The 23,924-nt window shown below is 42.5% G+C and overlaps 1 protein-coding gene across 1 annotated transcript in view; it reads left to right on the top strand.

Annotated features, from left to right (window-relative positions):
• LOC115158228 (DNA-directed RNA polymerase, mitochondrial) overlaps positions 1 to 22,166 on the top strand; it is a 94,068-nt gene extending 71,902 nt beyond the window's left edge. The window contains exons 16-21 of the mRNA XM_029706910.1: positions 2,255 to 2,307; positions 15,218 to 15,316; positions 16,239 to 16,311; positions 17,611 to 17,702; positions 19,960 to 20,033; positions 21,219 to 22,166. Of these exons, the coding sequence (XP_029562770.1) occupies positions 2,255 to 2,307; positions 15,218 to 15,316; positions 16,239 to 16,311; positions 17,611 to 17,702; positions 19,960 to 20,033; positions 21,219 to 21,268 (441 nt within the window). The 3' untranslated portion in view covers positions 21,269 to 22,166. The remainder of the gene's footprint in view (positions 1 to 2,254; positions 2,308 to 15,217; positions 15,317 to 16,238; positions 16,312 to 17,610; positions 17,703 to 19,959; positions 20,034 to 21,218) is intronic.
• Positions 22,167 to 23,924: the final 1,758 nt, after the last annotated feature.

Raw genomic sequence — 23,924 nt, 5'->3', positions numbered from 1 at the left:
CCAGAACCAGCAGTGTTCATGTAATGCGTGCTGTGATATGCAGTAGTGTCTGCTGTCTGAACCCAGTCTCATCTGGTTGTTCATCACACAGGCCTACTGCCAGTGGGAGGACTGCCCTGGCTGCTTTGGTATGGCTAGATGTAGGAGTGCAAACAGTGAATCCAATTTGATTCCGAACTCCCAAAATGTTATTTTCTTAGATGGGCATCATTTTGACCCATAGCTGAGGTCTTTCTTTCTTAGATAAAGGCGATATAGTGCTACACTGATGATGACCTGATCCAGGGATGGGCAACTCCAGTCCTTGGAGGCTGGAGTGCTGTCACACTTTTTCCCCATCCCTAGCAAACACAGCTGATTTAAAGTAATTGCATTCTAAACTAAAGATCATGATTGGTGGTTTATTAGAGTCAGATGTGTTAGCTGGGGCAAAAGTGTGTCACCAATCAGGCCCCCGAGGACTGGAGTTCCCCAGGCCTGACCTGATCCTTTCCAGTTACGTCCATCTATGTCAATATATCAGGGTACTCTATTATCTTAGAGAGCCTGTTCTGTCTATGGGTAGAGGTTCCCATTCACTGCTAGTCTTATCACTTCGCTTCACCTTCAACCTGAGTATAAAAGACTGTTCTGTTCTTTATTCCTACTGTCTCTGTAGAGCAGTGTTTCTTAATCCTGCTCCTGGGACCCGAAGGAGGGCCCTAGCTCTACACACCTGATTCCACTCCGACCCAGGTCCAAAGGCTTGATGAGTTGATTATTTGAATCAGGTGTGTAGTGCTAGAGCGAAAACAAAAATGTGCCCCCCTTTGGAAGCTCTGCTGTAGAGGAATTGCAGGGCAGAATAACTCATGAGTGAGGTGTCTCTTCACTCTCCTTCTCTCTCTCACCCCTTATTCTCTCACACTCTATGCCATTCTCTCTCTTTTTCTGACCCCCCCCTCACTCTTTCTTTCTCTCATCTCTCCTACATTAAGTGGTTATTCTATTAATGTGGTCTAATAGATTCATAAATCATAGTGATTGATGACCACCCACAGGACTGCATCTCAATTTACCTCATGGCCAGCACACACTCCTCCCAAGCTCGAGCTCTCAAGCTATCCTCAGCACTTCAGATGTCCCTCTCAGCTGTGTGCTGCTTGTCTCTCTCATGTTTCTCTGTCTTCTCTCTGTCCTGGCTCAATGCAGTGTCACCTTGAGCAGGGAACCTCTCTCCTCTACTGCTCTGTGTGTGTGTGTGTGTGTGTGTGTGTGTGTGTGTGTGTGTGTGTGTGTGTGTGTGTGTGTGTGTGTGTGTGTGTGTGTGTGTGTGTGTGTGAGAGAGAGACACGGGGAGAAACTAATCTGAGCAGTAATGTGATTGAGGCACTCAGGGGCGTGACAGTGATGGGGCCAATGTGGAGAGCAGTCACTCACATTCGTGACAAAATGGCTTCCCTTACAGCTCTTACAGGGCCAAAGTGATGGGCTCCATTATTCAACTCTCTTCTGTGGCAGAACCTATAGTAGTTAGTGTGTCTGCTCTGTCAGTAGCTGTTGTTGAACTATTGAGCACTAGTCAGGTTTATTTCTAGGACTACGGTTCCCAACCGGTTCCTTTCTGGGGACCACCAAATAACTGTCAAAAGCTCTTGAGGACCACCATTGTTTTACATAAAATATCTTAGTCAATTCTATCAGTGAATGTAACACATGAAATGCCTATTATTACAGATGGATTTCTGTTTGACAGTTTCTAACATCAAGATGCTCCCAACTGTTATTATTTTTGGAAGACAATTTATATTTTGATCCCTGTTTTGATTTATTATAATTGACTCACAGGTTGGAAACTACTGTCCTAGGAGACGATTACTGTTTGTTAGCATGTCACAGTGCGCTTGTATGTTGGCTCAAGTCAGGTTTTACCAGTCATTAATGTCTTGTGTTCTATTGTCATTTCTGTCACCTCTCTGTGGCAGGTGGGCTGGGAATCAATGGGTAGCACTTGTAGGTCAATCAGAGGCTTTCAATACGAATGGATTCCACATTCATTTGATTTTCCATCAATGTGTTAGAAATGTCAAACAGAAGGACTGCTTTGGGTGGTAGAAGTTTACCCTGTTTGCTTTGTGTGTTTGTTTACAGAATGTCTAATACTAATCCAGTCTCCCCTCTCCCAACCTCCACCATTTCATTGACTGAAATGACATCATCAAACCTACCTGACTCATTCATGTCCTCCTCCCTTTCCCCCCCATGTCTCCTGCAGCTGAAGGCTACCATCCAGTACCTGAGTCTCCAGATCACCCACGACTCTAAAGAGTAAGTTCCTCTCCCTCCTGACCCTTCTAACACTACCAGAGTTGGGATCAATTCCGTTTATATTCCTGTCAGTTGCATTGGACATGGGATTTCTCCATAGGGGAAGGTTGTTACATTCCTGACTTGACTGGAATTCAGATGGAATCGACCCCAACCCTGTCATCCATCGGTATCTTCTCAGGGTTCACTTTTTTTCTCTCCACTCATCTCCAACTTGCTTTAGAGCATTTGACATGTACACCCTGTATAAAAACAGTATCAAGACATGTTTACCACTTTTGATTGGTCACATCCTGATCCGTTCAGCGACAGCAAGCACATCATCAGGATTATGTGGCAAGTGACACTTTGCGTCTTGAAAATCCTATATCTTAACTTGACTGCTGACATGCAAAACAGTTTCCGGTGACAGCTTGAAGACGCACCCAAATGGAAAACTAGCTAACTACTGTAGTACTATATATTATGAGTGGCAAATATTGAACAAAGTGGCAGGAAAAGTTGAATAATGACTTTGTCAAGTAAATACAACAACAAATAACAACAGTTGAAAAGATTCCAGAGGAGACAGGTGAGGACAGAGTCACGGTGTGTGACGACTTGGAAAATATGCTGAGGTGTAACAATATTCTACCATGTAGCAGAATGCGTTGAAATAAATTATATGATGAGCTTTGTGATGGAACTGGTTACGAAGCTGAGAGATACAGAAGCACTGGAAAAGTCCATTATAGTGCGGTTTCTGGGCTTTACTGTCAAATAAACTATTCTACGCCAGGCCTGGGAGCAGAGGCAAGTTACATTTCAGGAGAAAACAATCCACTTTGACCATGATTATTCCCCAGACCTACAGAAGAAAAGGATGTGAGTCCGAGAAGTGATCTAACAGCTGAGAGGGAAAAACATAAAAGCGAAGTGCCCATACCCAGCCCAACTGAGGATGACACTAGACTCAGGCACGAAGACCTTCAGCACTGGGCATCACGGTACAGATGGAAGAAAGAAACCGTCTGGAGAGAGGTTTCGAGAGAGACCGATGGCAGGTGCAGGAGGCAGGGACAGAATAGTGCTGTCTGATGTGGATCTGAAGACATTCATCCAGGAAGACCTTTGAAATGTATTGCCCCACATTACAATATGTGTTTACACTGAGGTAATGAACACATTGATTTGCGATGTAGATGTAGGCCACTTTATTTGGTTTAGTTATTGGATGACTTTGTCGACAGATAGTATACATATACAGTATGTTAGCAAGTCTAAAACTTTTATTTATAACTGATAATAAGTTCAATGGGTTGTGTGCGGGGTGGTGGGAGTCCGGGTTTGAGCAGCAACTTCCTAGGATGGGGATTTGACTCTTTTGGATCATGGCATCCACATAGACTTTGTTTACTCCAGACAGACAGGAAACGCACAGCTCTCTAGACATATGTCAAAGGGGGAAGGTGTATTTTATTTGAGATAATCAACAACATGGCTTTTTATTTGAGACAGCCAGTTTTTGGTGAGGGGGGGGCTGATTTTGTTTGGTTATGACCTATGTGTTCCTTGTTCATTTATCCTTGACCATCATATTGAGCTTAGGAGTGAGTTTCTGCACTTCACAGATATTACTTTTTAAAATGGATTTATATGATGAGAGGGAGGAGAGTACAAGTTGAAGAGGGAGTTATGTATCAACGCAAAACAACAGATTAAACGACTAGTTAATTGTATTAGTTATAATATAAATGTTCAGTAGAACATGTCCAGGAGACACATTTAACAGAGAATTAACTAAAAAAATGAAGAGAATTGGTAGATCAAGTATTTAGCGCATCTTTTCATGGTGGGAAAAAAGAGATGTTGCAATCTTATTTAATAGATCTGTGTGCTTTGCCAAGAATAAAGTGTTGAAGGATGATCAGGGTAGATAAGGGTAAGGGTAGTGGGGACAGAAATTACTATTCTGAACTTGTATGCATGAAAATGAGGACTGCCAGGGTTCTTTAAAGATATCGCAACTGTAATCGTGGACAATGCAAAAGGGATGGTTATTATTGGCGGGGACTTTTAATTGCATACAGAATTACAAGCTAGACCGACTTCCTGCTGGGCACAGTCCACATTCTAAGAAATCTAAAGCCCTGGCTGCCATGATGAATGAACTGGGGATTATTGATACTTGGTGTTTTAAGCATTCCAGAATGAAAGACTATTTTCTTTCTCAAAGGGTCATGGTAGCTACTCCAGAATATATTTATTTTGTATATCCAAGCAATATTTACATGAAGTAGAGGAATGCAGCGTTGAAAACTATATCGGACCCCAGTCAAGTATGTCTAAAGATGCATCTAGGAATGGAGAAGCACTTTAAATATTGTCTCCATATTGACATAACATATTGTAAAGCAAGAGTTACAATGAACATTTGAAAGATGACTTTTTTTGTTGTTGATAATGATCCTATCATCAATCCATTTTGTGGGAAGGGCCAAAGGCGGTATTAAGAGGGAAGATAATTGCTTTGTCTGCCAAATTAAAGAAGCAGTGTCTTGAAAAACAGCAGGGTTTGGAGGATAGTTTAGAGACTTGAACGAGAACATAAAAAAACAAGGGACGATGATACATTGCATAAGTTGAATGAATGTAAACAGAAGTTATGAGTTATTGACTTACAAAACAGAAGGGACACTTAGATTTACTAATCAAAGATATTATGAGATGGGTAATAGAGCCAGCCGGTTGTTAGCCAGCTAAGAAAAGCCCAGGCTAGCAGAGTAGTCCCTAAGATAATTAATCCCTTCTCTAAAGCAGAAGTCTCAAAACCAAGTGACATTGCGGAGGTGTTTGCAGCATATTATAAAGACCTTAATGATTCATCAGAACAAGACCATAAACAAGAAAACATTTGAACCCTCTTGTCTAACCTAAATCTCACAAAATGATCACAGGAAAATTGGGCCGAAATGACACGGCCAGGTATAGAGAACGAGATTGAGTAAGCCATCAAGAGATGGCAAAATAATAAATCACCAGGGGAGTTAGCTCTCAGTATCATTGACCACCAAACGTTGCTAATGCTGACTAGTTTGCTTGCCACTTAATAAAACGTATATTCTCAATGTACAGTACCAGTCAAAAGTTTGGAGACACCTACTCATTCAAGGGTTTTTCTTTATTTTATTATTTTCTACTAGAGGTTGACCAATTAATCGGAATGGCCGATTAATTAGGGCCGATTTCAAGTTTTCATGACAATTGGTAATCAGTATTTTTGGACACCGATTTGCCGATTTTTATTTTTTATTATTATTATTTTTTATTATTATTATTGTAATTTTTTGGAGGGTATTTTTGTTATTTTTTATACATCTTTATTTTACTAGGCAAGTCAGTTAAGAACACATTCTTATTTTCAATGACGGCCTAGGTTAACTGCCTTTTTCAGGGGCAGAACGACAGATTTTTACCTTGTCAGCTTGGGTATTCATTTTTGCAACCTTCCGGTTACTAGTCCAACGCTCTAACCACCTGCCTTACATTGCACTCCATGAGGAGCCTGCGTAACAGGCTGACTACCTGTTATGCAAGAAGCCAAGGTAAGTTGCTAGCTAGCATTAAACTTATCTTATAAAAAACAATCAATCAATCATAATCACTAGTTAACTACACATGGTTGATGATATTACTAGTTTATCTAGCGTGTCCTGCGTTGCATATAATCGATGCGGTGCCTGTTAATTTCTCATTGAATCACAGCCTACTTCGACAAACGGGTGTTGATTTAACAAGCGCATTTGCGAAAAAAGCACTGTCGTTGCACCAATGTACCTAACCATAAACATCAATGCCTTTCTTTAAAATCAATACACAAGTATATATTTTTAAACCTGCATATTTAGTTAATATTGCCTGCTAACATGGATTTCTTATAACTAGGGAAATTGTCACTTCTCTTGCGTTCCGTGCAAGCAGTCAGGGTATATGCAGTAGTTTGGGCCGCCTGGCTCATTGCAAAATATGTGAAATCCATTTATTCCTAACAATGGCCGTAATTAATTATGACATAACATTGAAGGTTGTACAATGTAACAGCAATATTTAGACTTAGGGATGCCATCCATTAGATAAAATACGGAACGGTTCCGTATTTCACTGAAAGAAAAAAAGTTTTGTTTTCGAAATGATAGTTTCCGGATTTGACCATTTTAATGACAAAAGGCTCGTATTTCTGTGTGTTATTATGTTATAATTAAGTCTATGATTTGATAGAGCAGTCTGACTGAGCGATAGTAGGCACCAGCAGGCTCGTAAGCATTCATTCAAACAGCACTTTCGTGCATTTGCCAGCAGCTCTTCGCAATGCTTCAAGCATTGTGCTGTTTATTACTTCAAGCCTATCAACTCCCGAGATTAGGCTGGTGTAACCGATGTGAAATGGCTAGCTAGTTAGCGGGGTGCGCGCTAATAGTGTTTCAAACATCACTCGCTCTGAGACTTGGAGTAGTTGTTCCCCTTGCTCTGCATGGGTAACGCTGCTTCGAGGGTGGCTGTTGTCGATGTGTTCCTGGTTTGAGCCCAGGTAGGAGCGAGGAGAGGAACGGAAGCTATACTGTTACACTGGCAATACTAATGTGCCTATAAGAACATCCAATAGTCAAAGGTATATGCAATACAAATCGTATAGAGAGAAATAGCCCTATAATTCCTATAATAACTACAACCTAAAACTTCTTACTTGGGAATATTGAAGACTCATGTTAAAAGGAACCACCAGCTTTCATATGTTCTCATGTTCTGAGCAAGGAACTTAAACCTTAGCTTTTTTACATGGCACATATTGCACTTTTACTTTCTTCTCCAACACTTCGTTTTTCTATTATTTAAACCAAATTGAACATGTTTCATTATTTATTTGAGGCTAAATAGATTTTATTGATGTATTATATTAAGTTAAAATAAGTGTTCATTCAGTATTGTTGTAATTGTCATTATTACAAATACATTTAAAAAAACGTCCAATTAATCGGTATCGGCTTTTTCGGGTCCTCCAATAATCGGTATCGGTGTTGAAAAATCATAATCGGCCGACCTCTGTTTTCTACATTGTAGAATAATAGTGAAGACATCAAAACTATGAAATAACACATATGGAATCATGTAGTAACCAAAAAAGTTTAAACAAATCAAAATTTATTTTATATTTGAGTTTCTTCAAAGTAGCCACCCTTTGTCTTGATGACAGCTTTCCACACTCTTGGCATTTCACTATTATTCTATAATTTAGAAAATAATAAAAAATAAAGAAAAGGTGTAGGTTTCCAAACTTTTGACTGGTACTGTATATATTTATACTTGAGTCTTCAAAGTAGCCACCCTTTGCCTTGATGACAGCTTTGTAAGGGCTATTTGAACTCCTTTGAGACTGTTGGAAAAGCATTCCTCATGAAGCTGGTTGAGAGAATGCCAAGAATGTGCAAAGCTATCATCAAGACAAAGGGTGGCTACTTTGAAGAATCTAAAATATAATTTGATTTGTTTACTACATGATTCCATATGTGTTATTTCCTAGTTTTGATGTCTTCACTATTATTCTACAATATAAAGAAAAACCCTTGAATGAGTAGGTGTGTCCAAACATTTCACTGGTACTGTATGTTAGCTAGCTAACTTCTTACATCTACACGTTCCGCTAGCGGAACGTCTGCTCCAATATCCAATGATGGGCGGGGCGCGAAATTCAAACTCCTCTAAATCCGAAAACTTACACTTTTCAAACATATGACTATGTTACAGCTATTTAAAGACAAGACTCTCCTTTATCTAACCAAACTGTCCGATTTCAAAAAGGCTTTACAGCGAAAGCAAAACATTAGATTATGTCAGCAGAGTACCCAGCCAGGAATAATCACACAGCCATTTTTCAAGCTAGCATATCATGTCACATAAACCCAAACCATATCTAAATGCAGCACTAACCTTTGATGATCTTCATCAGATGACACACCTAGGACATTGTGTTATACAATACATGCATGTCTGTTCAATCAAGTTCATATTTATATCAAAAACCAGCTTTTTACATTAGCATGTGACGTTCAGAACTAGCATTCCCACCGAACACTTCCGGTGATTTTACTAAATTACTCACGATAAACGTTCACAAAAAGCATAACAATTATTTTAAGAATTATAGATACAGAACTCCTCTATGCACTCGATATGTCCGATTTTAAAATAGCTTTTCGGATGAAGCACATTTTGCAATAATGTAAGTACATAGCCCGGCGTTACAGGGCTAGCTATTTAGACACCCACCCAGTGTAGCCTTCACCAAAATCACATTTCCTATAAGAAAAATGTTCTTACCTTGCTTGTTCTTCATCAGAATACACTGCCAGGACTTCTACTTCAATAACAAATGTAGGTTTGGTCCCAAATAATCCATCGTTATATCCAAACAGCGACGTTTTGTTCGTGCGTTCTAGACACTATCCCAACGCTAAATCTCGGCCACGAGCATGACGCAAAATATGACAAAAAATTTCGAAATATTCCATTACCGTACTTCGAAGCATGTCAACCGCTGTTTAAAACCAATATTTATGCAATTTATCTCGTAGAGAAGCGATAATATTCCGACCGGGAATCTGCCTGTCTGTAAACTGAGGAAAAAACCAAAAGCCGGGGGCGGGGCGTGTCACGCGCCTAAGGCTTAGTCCATTGACTGACCACTCAGCTTTTGCTCTCGTGTGCTTCAGCCAGGGCTTTGAATGACATCATTCCTGTTTTTCCCGGGCTGTGAGACTCCATTGTTGACGTGACAAGTGTCACGTAAGAGCAGAGATCCTTTGTAAACGATAGAGAGAATCAAGAAGGGCAAGAAATGTTCAGACAGGGTACTTCCTGAACAGAAGCATCTCAGGTTTTTGCCTGCCATAGGAGTTCTGTTATACTCACAGACACCATTCAAACAGTTTCAGAAACTTTGGAGTGTTTTCTCTCCAAAGCTAATAATTATATGCATATTCCAGTTTCTGGGCAGGACTAATAATCAGATTAAATCGGGTACGTTTTTTATCCAGCCGTGAAAATACTGCCCCCTAGATGTAACAGGCTAAGTTAGCAATGTTATGAATAAAACTCCCATCTGCTGTCAACATCAGGGTATGATTTGAGAGCACTAGTTTGCTTCAAAAGTATTTATAGCTTTCACTGCATGCTGACAGTGAATTCAGAGCCATTCAGTGGCTAGCTACACTACAAACATAATTTTACCAGGTTCCCGTGAAGCAACTGTCCACCACAACATACCCAAGAGTTTCCTGATTAGCAAGGTAGTCTGTTTAATTTCATTGTGTATTAGAAACACAGTTTGAGATCATTTTAGGGGATTTCGCAAGTGGTTGAATTGGGCTTCCTGGGAAAATGCTGTCTGAGGTTGCAACAGTAACCAAGGGGGGCGGGGCTTAGCGAAGGGTCAATTAACCAGCTTTACTCCGCTCCAAACCAAATTTGGTCTACCTGCAAATTACATGTTTAGCTACTTCCAGATAAGACAACCTAATGGCACACACAACCTAATGGCACACAAGGATTGGGAGGTCATTATAAAAATAAAAATCACCATTCAGTGTCAAGCAATATTTCATAAACATATTTGAAGGTTAAATAGCCCAAAACATATGTCTCAGTTATATAAAAGGTTACACACGCAGGATGTTACAGGAAAATGTAAACTAGAACTTAATTTGGTGGTGGAAGATCAATCATGGGAGAGAATTTGTGAAAGTAGTCACAAATGCACTAGTTTGACTGGAAAGTGAAGATGAGATACTTTAGAACACCTTTCTTGATATCAAAATTGTATGCTGGGGGGGGGTTGTGGACCAATAGGAAGAACATTAAAAAAGAAGTAGTGAAGACACTCCTAGACATTGAGTTACCACTGGAATCACTGTTCATTTTATTGGGAGCAATACCTTGTAACCTGGATGATAAAAACCAAATGTAAATGTTAAGGGTACTGTTAGTGATTGCACAGAAAATGACTACGGCAATTTGGCTCAAACCACAGCAGCCAACTTTAAGTCAAAGGACTCATCAAAAATTTGTATGTAATGTAAATTATAACAGCCTGGTTGAGACTAAAGACATATTGTACCCTGCCAAATAACTGTATAGACAAAAAGAGGGACGTGTATGTTAATTCTATTCAATGGCATTGAGGTAAACTGCTATTATTATTATTATTATTATTACTTACAGTATTTTTGTCTTTTTAGGGATAGTTTGTAAGAAATTACTTTATTTCTCTCTCTCTTTCCCTCTTTCCCGCTTTCTCTTCCAAAAACATAGAGCATGATGTGAACGATCCTTGACATGTTTTATAATGTATATGTGAACTTTTTGAACTTGAAAAGGAAAGATATGTTCAAAACAATGGGGCCATCTGCACCAGATGGACAGACGGACGGACAGACAGGCCACTGATAGCCCTGGGTAGGGTGGCATTTGGCCTGAAATGTCACCGCTGAATGATTTCTGTAAAAGGGCAATTGAATGTGTGATTAGTATCAGAGGTAGAGCTGGAGGTTGATACACCGTGGTTGTTGGGTATTTGGTTTGAAACTTTAGAAAAAGTAGCCTATACATATTCCTGTGCAACATAGGAAACTTGGCCTAGTTGGGGTAGTTATTGTTGTTAGGTTCTTATTTTTCAGAGTAAATAACTCACGGACACTAGAGAAGCTTTAACCAAGTTTAATTCTTCCCAAAGGTTCTGTACAGCTGTATTCAGACAACCCAACTCTTCTCCCATCCAGATATATTAAGACACTCCTCCTCCTCTCCAATCCTTATATTTTATGGTTTAACAGGAAAAGAATAACAAGATACCAAACCCTTATTACTCCCTTCAGGTGACCTGTCCTGACCTCAACCCCTCCGTCACCTTATCCACAGATGTCCATCTGTCTTTCCTGTATCAACACTCTGCTCCCGTCCCCCAACACATTCCACAGCTATCTGTCTTTCTACAGATATTCTATGCTTCTTCTCTATCATTTATTTAATATCTCAATGTTCAAAATGTCGAATCCAACAGTGTAAATCTTTGAGTGAGTGCCTACACAATAACACTAAACACTAGATCTGTATCACTAAGATTGGAACAATGCATATGGGTCATCTCTAACTTTAATATAAAACGTTAATTTCAAACTCTGTTCTTCACAATGTCCATGCTGACTGACAGCCACACACGTTTTGTGACTATTTCATCCAGCTCGTGACTGGGGCAGAGCTCCCCTTTAATTGCTGCTGTCTGTAGCCTACTGTCTGATCCCTCAGTGGGGTGAGGCCTATGCCTTGTGACAGTCTCCCCATTACTGTGAGGTCTGCCGCTGACATCGAGAGAGACCATGAATACCGCACTGACTGAGAGAGAGGAGACAGATTGACAGCCTTCTGTCTGACCTGACATTCACCGCCACACACGAGCACGGCGGCACACACCAAAAAGCTTCCTCCTCTTTATCTCAAACTAAACTGTGTGTGTGTGTGTGTGTGTGTGTGTGTGTGTGTGTGTGTGTGTGTGTGTGTGTGTGTGTGTGTGTGTGTGTGTGTGTGTGTGTGTGTGTGTGTGTGTGTGTGTGTGTGTGTGTGCGCGCGCGCGCAGAGGGATGCTGCTGCTGCTTATAGAGTTATTCCTCTCAACTTAGATTTCTGCCAGAGAAAGTATCAGTATTTCACAGGCTGCCAGTTACAGCAGAGCTCAGCATTCCCTCCTCTCTGCTGCTTTCGCTCCTCACACACAGCTTTGTTTTCAGGACTTTTTGCGGGGCAAAAATGTATTCCCATTCAAAATCCTATTTTTCCTAACTCCTAAACCTTAACCCTAACCTTATCCCTAACCTTAACCCCAAACCCTAAACCTAACCCTTAAGCCTAAAATAGCATTTAAACAAATTCAGGACATGAAAAAAGTTCTGGTGATTTGTCAGGACATTCTGGTCCTGATAACGTAGGTAAACATGTACTGTACACAAACATAAACACACACAGTATTGTGGTAATTAGAGTCTTAAAAGGCCTTTATTAGGGAATGTAAGTAAGTGACGAGGTAGAGTGGTTGGCTGTGGCTCTCTTGTGCTTACAGGCCTCTAACCATCTAACTGTCCCACACTCAGATAGACCACTACCACCAAGCAGTCTTATCTTTCTCATACAATAACCAGCCCTGGAGTCACACCAGACGTATGTGGCAGGGTTTACAGTCAATCACGGATTAGAAAAAGAAAATCAGCCCCGTCGCGGACATCGACGTCTTGCTCCCAGACAAATTAAACAACTTCTTTGCTCACTTTGAGGACAATGCAGTGCCACTGACACGGCCTGCTACCAAAGCCTGTGGGCTCTCCTTCACCATGGCCAACGTGAATAAAACATTTAAACGTGTTAACCCTCGCAAGACTGCCGGCCCAGACGGCATCCCTAGCTGCGTCCTCAGAGCATGCGCAGACCAGCTGGCTGGTGTGTTTACGGACATATTCAATTAATACCTATCCCAGTCTGCTGTGCCCACATGCTTCAAGATGGCCACCATTGTTCCTGTTCCCAAGAAAGCTAAGGTAACTGAACTAAATGACTATCGCCCTGTAGCACTCACTTCTGTCACCATGAAGTGCTTTGAGAGACTAGTCAAGGATCATATCACCTCCACCCTACCTGTTACCCTAGACCCACTCCAATTTGCTTACCACCCCAAAAGGTCCACAGACGATGCAATCGCCATCACACTGCACACTGCCCTATCCCATCTGGACAAGAGGGATACCTATGTAAGAATGCTGTTCATTGACTACAGCTCAACATTTAACACCATAGTACCCTCCAAACTCATCATTAAGCTCGAGACCCTGGATCTTGACCCCGCCCTGTGCAACTGGGTCCTGGATTTTCTGACGGGCCGCCCCCAGGTGGTAGGAAACAACATCTCCACCCCGCTGATCCTCAACACTGGGTCCCCACAAGGGTGCGTTCTCAGGCCTCTACTGTACTCCCTGTTCATCCATGACTGCGTGGCCATGCACGCTTCCAACTCAATCATCAAGTTTGCAGATGACACTACAGTGGTAGGCTTGATTACCAACAATGACGAAACAGCCTACAGGGAGGAGGTGAGGGCCCTCGGAGTGTGGTGTCAGGAAAATAACCTCTCACTCAATGTCAACAAAACAAAGGAGATGATCGTGGACTCAGGAAACAGCAGAGGGAGCATCCCCATCGATGGGACAGTAGTGGAGAAGGTGGAAAGTTTTAAGTTCCTCTGCATACACATCACAGACAAACTGAAATGGTCCACCCACACAGACAGCATGGTGAAGGCAGAACAACAGCGCCTCTTCAACCTCAGGAGGCTGAAGAAAGTTTTCTTGTCACCTTAAACACTCACAAACTTTTACAGATGCACAATCGAGAGCATCCTGTAGGGCAACGGCTCCGGCCACAAGCGCAGGGCTCTCTAGAGGGTAGTGGGGTCTGAACAAAGCATTACCAGGGACAAACTACCTGCCCTCCAGGACACCTACAGCACCCGATGTCACAGGAAGGCTAAAAAGATAATCAAGGACAACAACCACCCGAGCCACTGCCTGTTCACCCCGCTATCATCCAGAAGGCGAGGTCAGTACAGGTGCATCAAAGCTGGGACCGAGAGACTGTTAGAAGCTGTTTATCTCAAGGCCATCAGACTGTTAAACAGCCATCACTAACAGAGTGGCTGCCGCCAACATACAGACTCAAATCTCTGGCCACTTTAATACATTTAATAAAGGTATTACTAGTTACTTTAAATAACAACACTTGAATAATGTCTACATATCCTACATTACTAATCTCATATGTATATACTGTATTCTATACCATCTACTGCATCTTGCCTATGCCGCATGGCCATCGCTATCCATATATTTATATGTACATATTCTTATTCATACCATTTGTGTGTGTGTATAAGGTAGTCGTTTTTGTTAGATTACTTCTTAGATATTACTGCACTGTCGAAACTAGAAACACAAGCATTTCACTACACTTGCATTAACAGCTGTTAACCATGTGTATGTGACCAATAAAATGTGATTTGATTTGACTAACTGTTGCTAAAGTGCTTGAAGCTAAACTCCCAGTCTATCCCATTCCCCATAGAGACAAAGTTAACCGCATAGTTTTCAATCGCATAGTTTTCAGAGTAGGTAGAAGTTACCCCTAAGCACTGATACAGGCTTGGCTATTTTCTCCATCACTCTGGCCAGTTCCCAGCCAAACGGTGTTACAGGGGAGTGGAGTTGACATCTGTATAGCTGGCATGCCTATGTCTAGTCTGTGCTGCTGGGTGCATCCCAAGCTATTATCCCCCTGTACTCCATCCTCATTACAAGTGCACTGGAGCAGTGGGTTGGGAGGGCAGGGCCCAGGCTAATGAGGATAATGTGTGCATATACAGATTGGGAAAGTGCTCACTTTCAGCAGAGGTCAATGCACATTTACATTTCTCCAACCTTTCAGTTGGATGACAGTTGCCAAAACAGCTACTAATACTGCAATATGTTTTTCTTTTCTCGCCAACACCCAATTAGCTGGAAGCTTACACGGGAAATTGGAAGTTTAGAGTGCAGTTGTTACTGGCGAGATGCCTTTGTCACGTGAACATCTGTTCTGTTGTTTCTTTATTACTCATTCATAATTCATATTGATCTACCATCAGTGATTTATGGACTTGGAAACTGGCTTTTCAGTTCCTTGCATCATCAGGGACTTCATAGTGGGGGGGGGGGGGGTGTTGGTGTCTGAGAGAAACATACTTAGCGTGTGACTGTGTGTGTCTTCTCCTGTTGTGAATAACTGTCCTGTTTTCCATCCACAGGAGACCAGACACTGTGAAACAGAAGAATGCCTTCCCTCCTAACTTCATCCACTCTCTGGACTCCACACACATGATGCTGACCGCTCTCTACTGCTACAGGTACACTAAGGCCTAACCTATAACCTCTGACCTACACCACACTCTACAGCAGGGATGGGGAAACTGGTGGCAGGCCGCATCAATTTCCAAGGAGGTCTCAACTTGCTGCTTGAGAGTTAGAAAAGTAGAATAGGCCTATTTCTAAAATTTGGTTGTGCATCAGCAGTTTTTCTCTTGTCACTCACTGACAGTCACTCAATTATCTAAACTTTTAGTAATCGTGGTCGAATTACCGACTGAGGGGCCCCCATTAATTTTCTTGGTCACTCTCACTCGGATATCATATTCAAAACTGCAAACATTTCTTTGCACCCTATGGCAAAAGTAGTAGAGTTGCAGGAAATAAGCTGTAGAATTCGACATTTTTCTCTCCGGTCCATGGAAAAATGTGTAGAATTGCAAGACATTAGTTATGAAGGAAAAAGGAAACCGCAGTTATAAAATTGCTAAACTTTCTCTCCGCTCCATTGCAAAATGTGTAGAATTGCTTGAAATTAGTTATAAAATTGCTACATTTTCTCTACGCCCCATGGCAAAATGTGTAGAATTGGGGCCCAACAAAATGTCACTTAGGGCCCCAAAAAGGCTAGGGCCGGCTCTGACTGCATGTGTGGGTAAGCAGACCCTCGAGCCACTGCCCCTCATGATGAGTTCAGATTTTTTGTGGCCCCCACCACCATCATTGCCCATCCCTGCTACGGTATAAGCTCTCATGACCCCTCTGAACTCTGCATGGGATAGCCATCTCAAAATTGAACCCATAAACTGTTGTCATACTATGTCAGATTGATTCAAGTCTTAGTATGTCTCCCAGGCTGTGTAACCTCATGTTACGGTGTCCAGTTTCCACCACGATTTCCTTCAACGGCGTCTAGCCCTATATCTCATGTCTCTCTCTTTCTTCCTCTGTGTGCTTCTCCAGCGCCGGCCTGACGTTCGTCTCCGTCCACGACTGCTTCTGGACCCACGCCATCACAGTCGACACCATGAACAAGGTACGTCATATTCATTTTCTTCTATCACCTTCATCATTCCTCCTTTGACCTTAGCACACAGCTCCTTGTGGCTAGGTGTGGTAGAATACTTAAGCAATAAGGCCCAAGGAGGTGTGGTATATGGCCACTCTACCACGGCTAAGGGCTGTTCTTACGCATGAAGCAATGCAGAGTGCCTGGATACAGCCCTTAGCCGTGGTATGCTGGCCAAATACCACAAACCCTCGAGGTGCCTTATTGCTATTATAAACTGGTTACCAACGTAATTAGAGCAGTAAAAATAGGTTTTGTCATACCCGTGGTATACGGTCTGATATACCACAGCTGTCAGCCAATCAGTATTCAAGGCTTGAACTACCCAGAGTATAACACCCAATATAGGCCTTCCCTGGTGGCCAGAGTCAATTACTTTACACCACTGGCTGCCTGGCTGTTAATACATGGCTTTACAGCTATTGGCAGCAGACAGCACCATATGTCCCAGAGTTGCATCCTGTTACAGAGGGCCATTACGGAGAATAGATGGCTGTGTTGGCCTGTCCTTTTTAGCGTGACTCCGAGGTGTCAACAACACTAAATTGAGACTCTCTGAGGTGTCAACAACACTAAATTGAGACGCTCTGTTGAGATCCAAAATGGCCGAATTACCATAATGGCATTTCTGTGTGAATTATGTTAAGGAAAGTGTTATTTCTTCATCCAATCTCCAATGATTAGCATTGAAGCACTCTAAATATCTTGGTCAGCACCTTAACATATGACATGGGATATTATATTACCATATTTCTATTCTTCAGGCAAGCATTAAATTGGCACCGACCTGGCAGCATAAATGAATGGCCCCAATCACTCTAGCTAGTCTCCTATCCCTTTCCTCCCCCATTTCTACTTCCACCTCCTTTTCTCCTTCTCTCCTCCTGTCCTCCCCTGTTGTCTATGTAGTATCAGGGTCTGTGACCGGTCTCCTCTCCTTCCTCTCGGAAGGATTGTGAGCGTTTCATCAACCTAGTTTAGATCTCCCCAGTCACACAATGGAGACCGACAGAACTGGAGAGGACAACTGGAGCAACCCCAACGGAGATCATGAGCATAACTAGAGTCCAGTGTCAATGAAGCTGGAGAGTTGAGTAGTGTTGTTGGTTCTGCTTGTATCATGAGGACAGAGTGAGTGACTCTCGGATTGCCAGATCACTCTATAACTCCCAGTACAGTCAAATGCCAGTGTCGAATAGAGTGATTGCTTGAGTGTTGGGAGTACAGTAGAGTGACTGTGTGTGTTGTGCTCTCTTGGGTTGCCAGGTTTGCCGGGAGCAGTTTGTGGCGCTGCACAGCCAGCCCATCCTTCAAGAGCTGTCCAACTTCCTACTGAAGAAATACTGCTCTGGGCTACTGTAAGTTTCTACACAGCACACACTGGACCACTGATACACCACACTGGGACTGGCAGTTTAGTTTGCTTTATTTAGCTATAAGATAGAAGGAGGAAAGGAGCATAGAGGGAAAAAAGTGCTAGGGAGGGGAAAAACCTGACTTTACATGTCTTTATATGCAAACCTTGCCTATTTTGTGCATTAACAGAACTTGATATTGTGCAATTTTACTGAGAATACATAACTCAACAAAAAGTAGATACAACAGCACTGCCGATGAAACTTTCACTTTCTCTCAGCCATGTATGCAAAGAATGGACAAACATTATCTACTTGGGAGTTTACTGCCGTGATCTCTCTCTCTCACCCTGTATACGCTATGTACTTGTTAAGCCTGGACAAGCCATAGCTGAACTTTAATGATATACAGTGCATTCAGACACTATTCAGACCCCTTGACTTTTTCCACATTTTGTTACGTTACAGCCTTATTCTAAAATGGTTTACATTGTTTTTTTCTTCTCATCAATCTACACACAATACCCTATAATGACAAAGCAAAAATAGTGGGGTTTGTTTTGCAAATGTATAAAGAATAACAAAAATGATAGCACATTTACATAAGTATTCAGACCCTTTACTCAGTTCTTTGTTGACACATCAAGTCTTCTTGGGTATGACACTACAAGCTTGGCACACCTGTATTTGGGGAGTTTCTCCCATTCTTCTCTGCAGATCCTATCAAGCTCTGTCAGGTTGGATGGGGAGAATCGCTGCACAGCTATTTTCAGGTCTCCAGATATGTTTGATCAGGTTCAAGTCCGGGCTCTGGTTGGGCCACTCAAGGACATTGACACTTGTCCCGAAGCCACTCCTGCGTTGTCTTGGCTGTGTGCTTAGGGTCGTTAACCTGTTAGAAGATTAACCTTCGCCCCCAGTCTGAGGTCCTGAGTGCTCTGGAGCAGGTTTTCATCAAGGACCTCTCTGTACTTTGCTCTGTTAATCTTTCCCTCAATCCTGACTAGTGTCCCAGTCCCTCCCAGTCCCTACCACTGAAAAAAATCGCCACATCATGATGCTGACAGGACCATGCTTCACTGTAAGGATGGTGCCAGGTTTACTCCAGGCGTGATGCTTGGCATTCAGGCCAAAGAGATGAATCTTGGTTTCATCAGACCAGCGAATCAGGTTCTTGGTCACCTCTCTGACCAAGGCCCTTCTCCCCGATTGCTCAGTTTGGCCGGGCAGCCAGCTCTAGGAAGAGTCTAGGTGGTTCCAAACTTCAACCATTTAAGAATGATGGAGACCACTGTGTTCTTGGGGACCTTCAATGCTGCATAAAGGTTTTGGTGCCCTTCCCCAGATCTGTGCCTCGACACAATCCTGTCTCGGAGCTCTACGGGCAATTCCTTCAACCTCATGGCTTACTTTTTGCTCTGACATGCACTGTCAACTGTGGGACCTTATATAGACAGGTGTGTGCCTGAGCTCAATTCTGAATCTCATAGCAAAGGGTCTGAATACTTATGTAAATAAGGTTTTTCTGTTTTTTATTTGTAATACATTTGCAACAATTCTAAAAACCTGTTTTCACTTTGTCATTATGGGGTATTTTGTGTAGATTGATGATTTTTTATTTGTTTTAAATGTATTTTTAGATTAAGTCTGTAACTACACAAAATGTGGAAAAGGGGAATGGGTCTGAATACTTTCCTAATGCACTGGAGTTGCATGGTGAAGCATACACACATCGTTAAAGTAATAATAATTTCAGCACTGTAGAAACTAAACATACTAAACGCTGGATGGGCTTTAAACTATGCTATCCAATACAGACATGATTTTTAACGTGAACAAATTCCTAGATCCCAGACTGCCTTTGAAGGTAAATGTGTTTAGAATCTCAACAGACCACTTGTATTACAGTAAAAATGCTGTTTTACTGTTAGTGAGGTTGCTTGTAAAAAGTTTTGTTTTTACGGTAATCCCCTGGGCTTGGGTTAAGTGTACATGGTATCCACACTGCTCCTTCTGTCGGGTAATTGGGCACCTCAGGCCAGCCCCTCACCCCCTGTGCCCAGGCCCCATGAGGTCATTAGTCCCTAGGAGGAGAGGTGAGGAGAGACAGAGGAAAGCTGGAGATTAGGGAGATAAGCCTGAGGATCCTGCACCACTGTCCTGCTCTTCTCACTAACCGGGACTCCTGACCCACCTCTCACCACCACCACAACAACAACAGTTAAATAAGGCTTTTATCCTGTCCTCCCTTCTCCTCCAGGAGCGAGGTCAAAAGCAAAAAGTTTCTCGAGTACCGGAGAATGCTGCTGCTGCTGGCCAAAGTGCCCCAAACAGGTCAGTGTTTTTCTTTCTCTCTCTCTCTCTCTCTCTCTCTCTCTCTCTCTCTCTCTCTCTCTCTGTCTCGTTCTCTCTCTGCGTCGCTCTCTCTTTGCATCTCTCTCTGACTCTCTTGTGTGTCTCTCTCTCTCTCTCTCTTTGCATCTTTCTCTCTCTCTTTGCATCTTTCTCTCTCTCTCTCTCTCTCTCTCTCTGTCTCGTTCTCTCTCTGCGTCGCTCTCTCTTTGCATCTCTCTCTGACTCTCTTGTGTGTCTCTCTCTCTCTCTCTGCACCCTATGTGACCTGTGTGTTCTGTCCATCAGATTCCACCTCTAATCCCCACAGCATAGACATAGAGGATGATTGATAACAGCGTCCGTTGTTCTGTCAGCACCACGTCCATCCATTAGTTCTGAAGGAGGCTTTACGCAACCTCTCTCTCTTTCTCTCTCTCTGTCCATCTGTAGTGGCCGGTTGGCACCAGCAGCTGAATTGCATAAAATTGATTACCATTAATTGTCCCCACCCTCCACCCGCATTCATAATTTGTTTACATGGCTCAGGCAGATGTGGTGGTCTGCTTTGTGTCCGAACCACACAGAGGCCATCACCACGGTAACCCCTGGCTGTCTCCTCTAACAGGATACAGTGGACGAATACTAGCTGGACATAATCCAGGATGATTTTCTGCATCACTCCGCCAGGTTACATTGAACAGGTCGTGGTTAATTTCAGCATCGCCCATTGTTATACAACATAATCGGAACATTTTGTTCCTCTCACATAGTAGGTTACATGTATTAGTTGAGATAGAATAGCTATGCACAGAGTGGGTGTCTTGCCTAGCTGCCATCTCCCCTCCTCTAAATGACCGAATCAGTATTATAATCTGGTCCCTTATATAGACAGACAGGTCCCTCCCTGCTCCTCTACTCAAATATGACAGGTTACAGTCAGCAGTCTGGCCCACCTATATAATGGTAGGGGAAGCATTGACTCCTATAATGTATCTATAGGAGTCGACAGTCATGTACAGGGGCAACTTTTCAGAGTTGAATTCACTGCGGATCTGAAGATAGAGATTGATATTAGACTTGATCAATCACTCAGAATTGGAGAACAATATTTGACAGATCAAAACTTAAGCAATCATCACGCATCACTTTTCACCGAGGTGAGTTTGTGTTGTGTTTGTCTCCCAGGCAACTTTGATCTCCAGCGGGTGAAGGAATCCACTTACTTCTTCAGCTGAGAGGAACAGACAGACAGGAAGCAGAAGCCAGTGGAGGGAGATGAGTGGGATTGACAGGCTGTGAGGCTGAACACTGGGAGGGCTGCGTGGGGCCTGGGAGGCTGGGAGGTCTCGTCTCCCTCAGACATCGGCTGATTGATCCACAGCCCGCTGGGCGAAGCCAAGGCCTTCGGAAGCAGCTCAATCACTCATAATGACCCAGACAGACAGCCAGCCACAGACCATTGTGGGAGGAGAGGAGGAGAGGCCAGCTCTGGAGAGGAGAGCAGCTCCCCCACTCTGGACTGAAGAAGATCTCAACAGAGCTCAATTTTGACCCATGCTTTGACTTTCACGCCCCTGTTACTGTAGTGTGTGGGTGGTTGTGAGAGAACGTTTCCGTGTGTCAGTGTGTGCGAATGACATTTCTTGACGAGAATGTGAGTGTTGCATTATACTGTATTACGCTCGTGTTCCTCGCACCTGTGTGTCCTCCCCTTATCAGGAATACCTCCATTACATAAAGAGCCAGAGACACTGAGAGAGACTTCTGAGTGAGCGTTGATCAGCGGCGTAGCCCAGTGTGGTCAGTCTGTGCCCTCCATCCCCCCTCCTCCTCTGGGCAGAGTCGGTCGGCTCTCTCCCTCCGGCTAACACCTGGGTCATTAAGCACATGATCCTGCCTTTCATCGATTCAGAGGCACCCAGGAAGAGATGCCCACTCTCATATTTTGAGCGATACTTCATTTACCTCACAAATTTCCAATAGAGACAGTTACTCTCACTTATAGAGAGAGGGACGAAGATAGAAATAATGGATGGGAATGAGGGAGAAATCTGTGACTTTGTGTTCTTATTTTCACCTTTTGGAGTAATTAAGCAATAGATTTTTTTAAATAAACATGTATTTCTTAAAGCATCTCTTGTTCATTTGATGATAAGAGTTTTGAATGGATTGTGTTTACAGACATGGGGATTTATTTCATTATATTTGTACCCTTTAATTGTATCGAGCATCATAAGATGGTCTCCTTTTATGAGGCACCACAAAGGGTTTGAAGAATCGCTAATCAACAAAGATCATATTTTTCTGGGCCAGTGCCCACATCTAGAGGTAAAAGAAGCAGAAATGGTATCTGATCTGGGCTTCAAACGCTACAGCAGTTTCAGACAAAAGGTGTTGAGTCGATGTTCAAATGCAAATGTAGCCTTGACCCAAACAGAACTGGCTGTGAGAGGGAGGATGTCATGAAATATGGATGATCCTGAAAAAAAAAAAAAGGCCACATTCTTTTTTTTCTTCTTATCCACTGTGTGACTGGTCATTTTTTTGCCATGAATCTGGCACAGTTACAATTGTATTTAGCTTTGATGAATTCTTTTAGTGTTGCAGTTGAAACGGAATACTTCGGCGACACTACTTAAACTAAACCATTTCATAAATATAGTATTACTGAACAATTCGCATGCCATCTGTCTCGTGCCATCTGTTTACCAACTCCTCATAATGTTCACAAGTGATTACAAAGAAGTAATATTTGCTCTTTAGGCATGGATACATCCTCTTATTCTGAGCAAAGCCCTCTATCATTAACTCAAGTGCCTTGTTTGCAATCACCTCAGAGCCATCTGTATTAATTCCACACTTAGACTTGGTTCATTTTCAGATTTCAATTGAACGGACTGGTTTTTACTCGGCCTTCCCCACTATGCCTCTCGCTGTGTTATAAACCTGTTGATTGTGAGAGGTCCTCTGTTACCGCTGTGTAGTTTCAATGACAAAGCAAATCAAGTCGGGGTCCTCGAATGGTCTAAAAAGCACTCCCTGCATATCTCAGCTCTCCCTTCTCCCCGTCAGTGTTCTTGTTCAAGGGCACTGCTCTGATTGTTACTGTGAAGTGCTTTCAGGTTCTCATACACTTATGCATATCCCCTTTCACAACTTGGCCACTGATGCAGAGTACAGAGCTCTATCTGCAAAATCTGAGCAGAGCACTAAGAAGCGATTGGTGAAAGGGTTTAATCTGTCTGACAAACAGACAGAAAAAGGCTCTGTACATGTCTGGGCTGATGGAACATGGCTGCTAGGCATGGCTAAATGGAGTTTCAATAATGATCTGTGGCTGAGGTATAGATCTGTTGTTCTGATGCATTATGGCAGATTCTCTCTCTCTCTCTGGGAGAACACCTTACAGACCAGACTAGGGTTGAATATTTTACCGGTATTTTACAAGTGTTCCATCCTGAGAATAAATCACTGTTCACCAGGGTAACCTGGTATTTCCTTACAAAACCGGAAGCGTAATTCAAAAGCATATAAATAGGCCTATGTCTGGATTTGATTAGAGATTTGATTGAAAATTCAAGCCTGATGCTACCTGAGCCTGATGAGCCATACTTTAAATGGGATCTGCCCCTTTTTTTCAATTTTCGGCCAAAATGACATACCCAAATCTAACTGCCTGTAGCTCAGGACCTGAAGCAAGGATATGCATATTCTTGATACCATTTCAAAGGAAACACTTTGTTTGTGGAAATGTGAAATTAATGTAGGAGAATATAACACATTAGATCTGGTAAAAGATAATACAAAGAAAAAAAACATGAGTTTGTTCATTTTTTTTGTACCGTCATCTTTGAAATGCAAGAGAAAGGTCATAATGTATTATTCCAGCCC

The sequence above is a fragment of the Salmo trutta genome, chromosome 22, assembly GCF_901001165.1.
Source record: "Salmo trutta chromosome 22, fSalTru1.1, whole genome shotgun sequence".
NCBI lineage: Eukaryota > Metazoa > Chordata > Actinopteri > Salmoniformes > Salmonidae > Salmo > Salmo trutta.
This window is presented reverse-complemented; position numbering and strand designations above follow the sequence as displayed.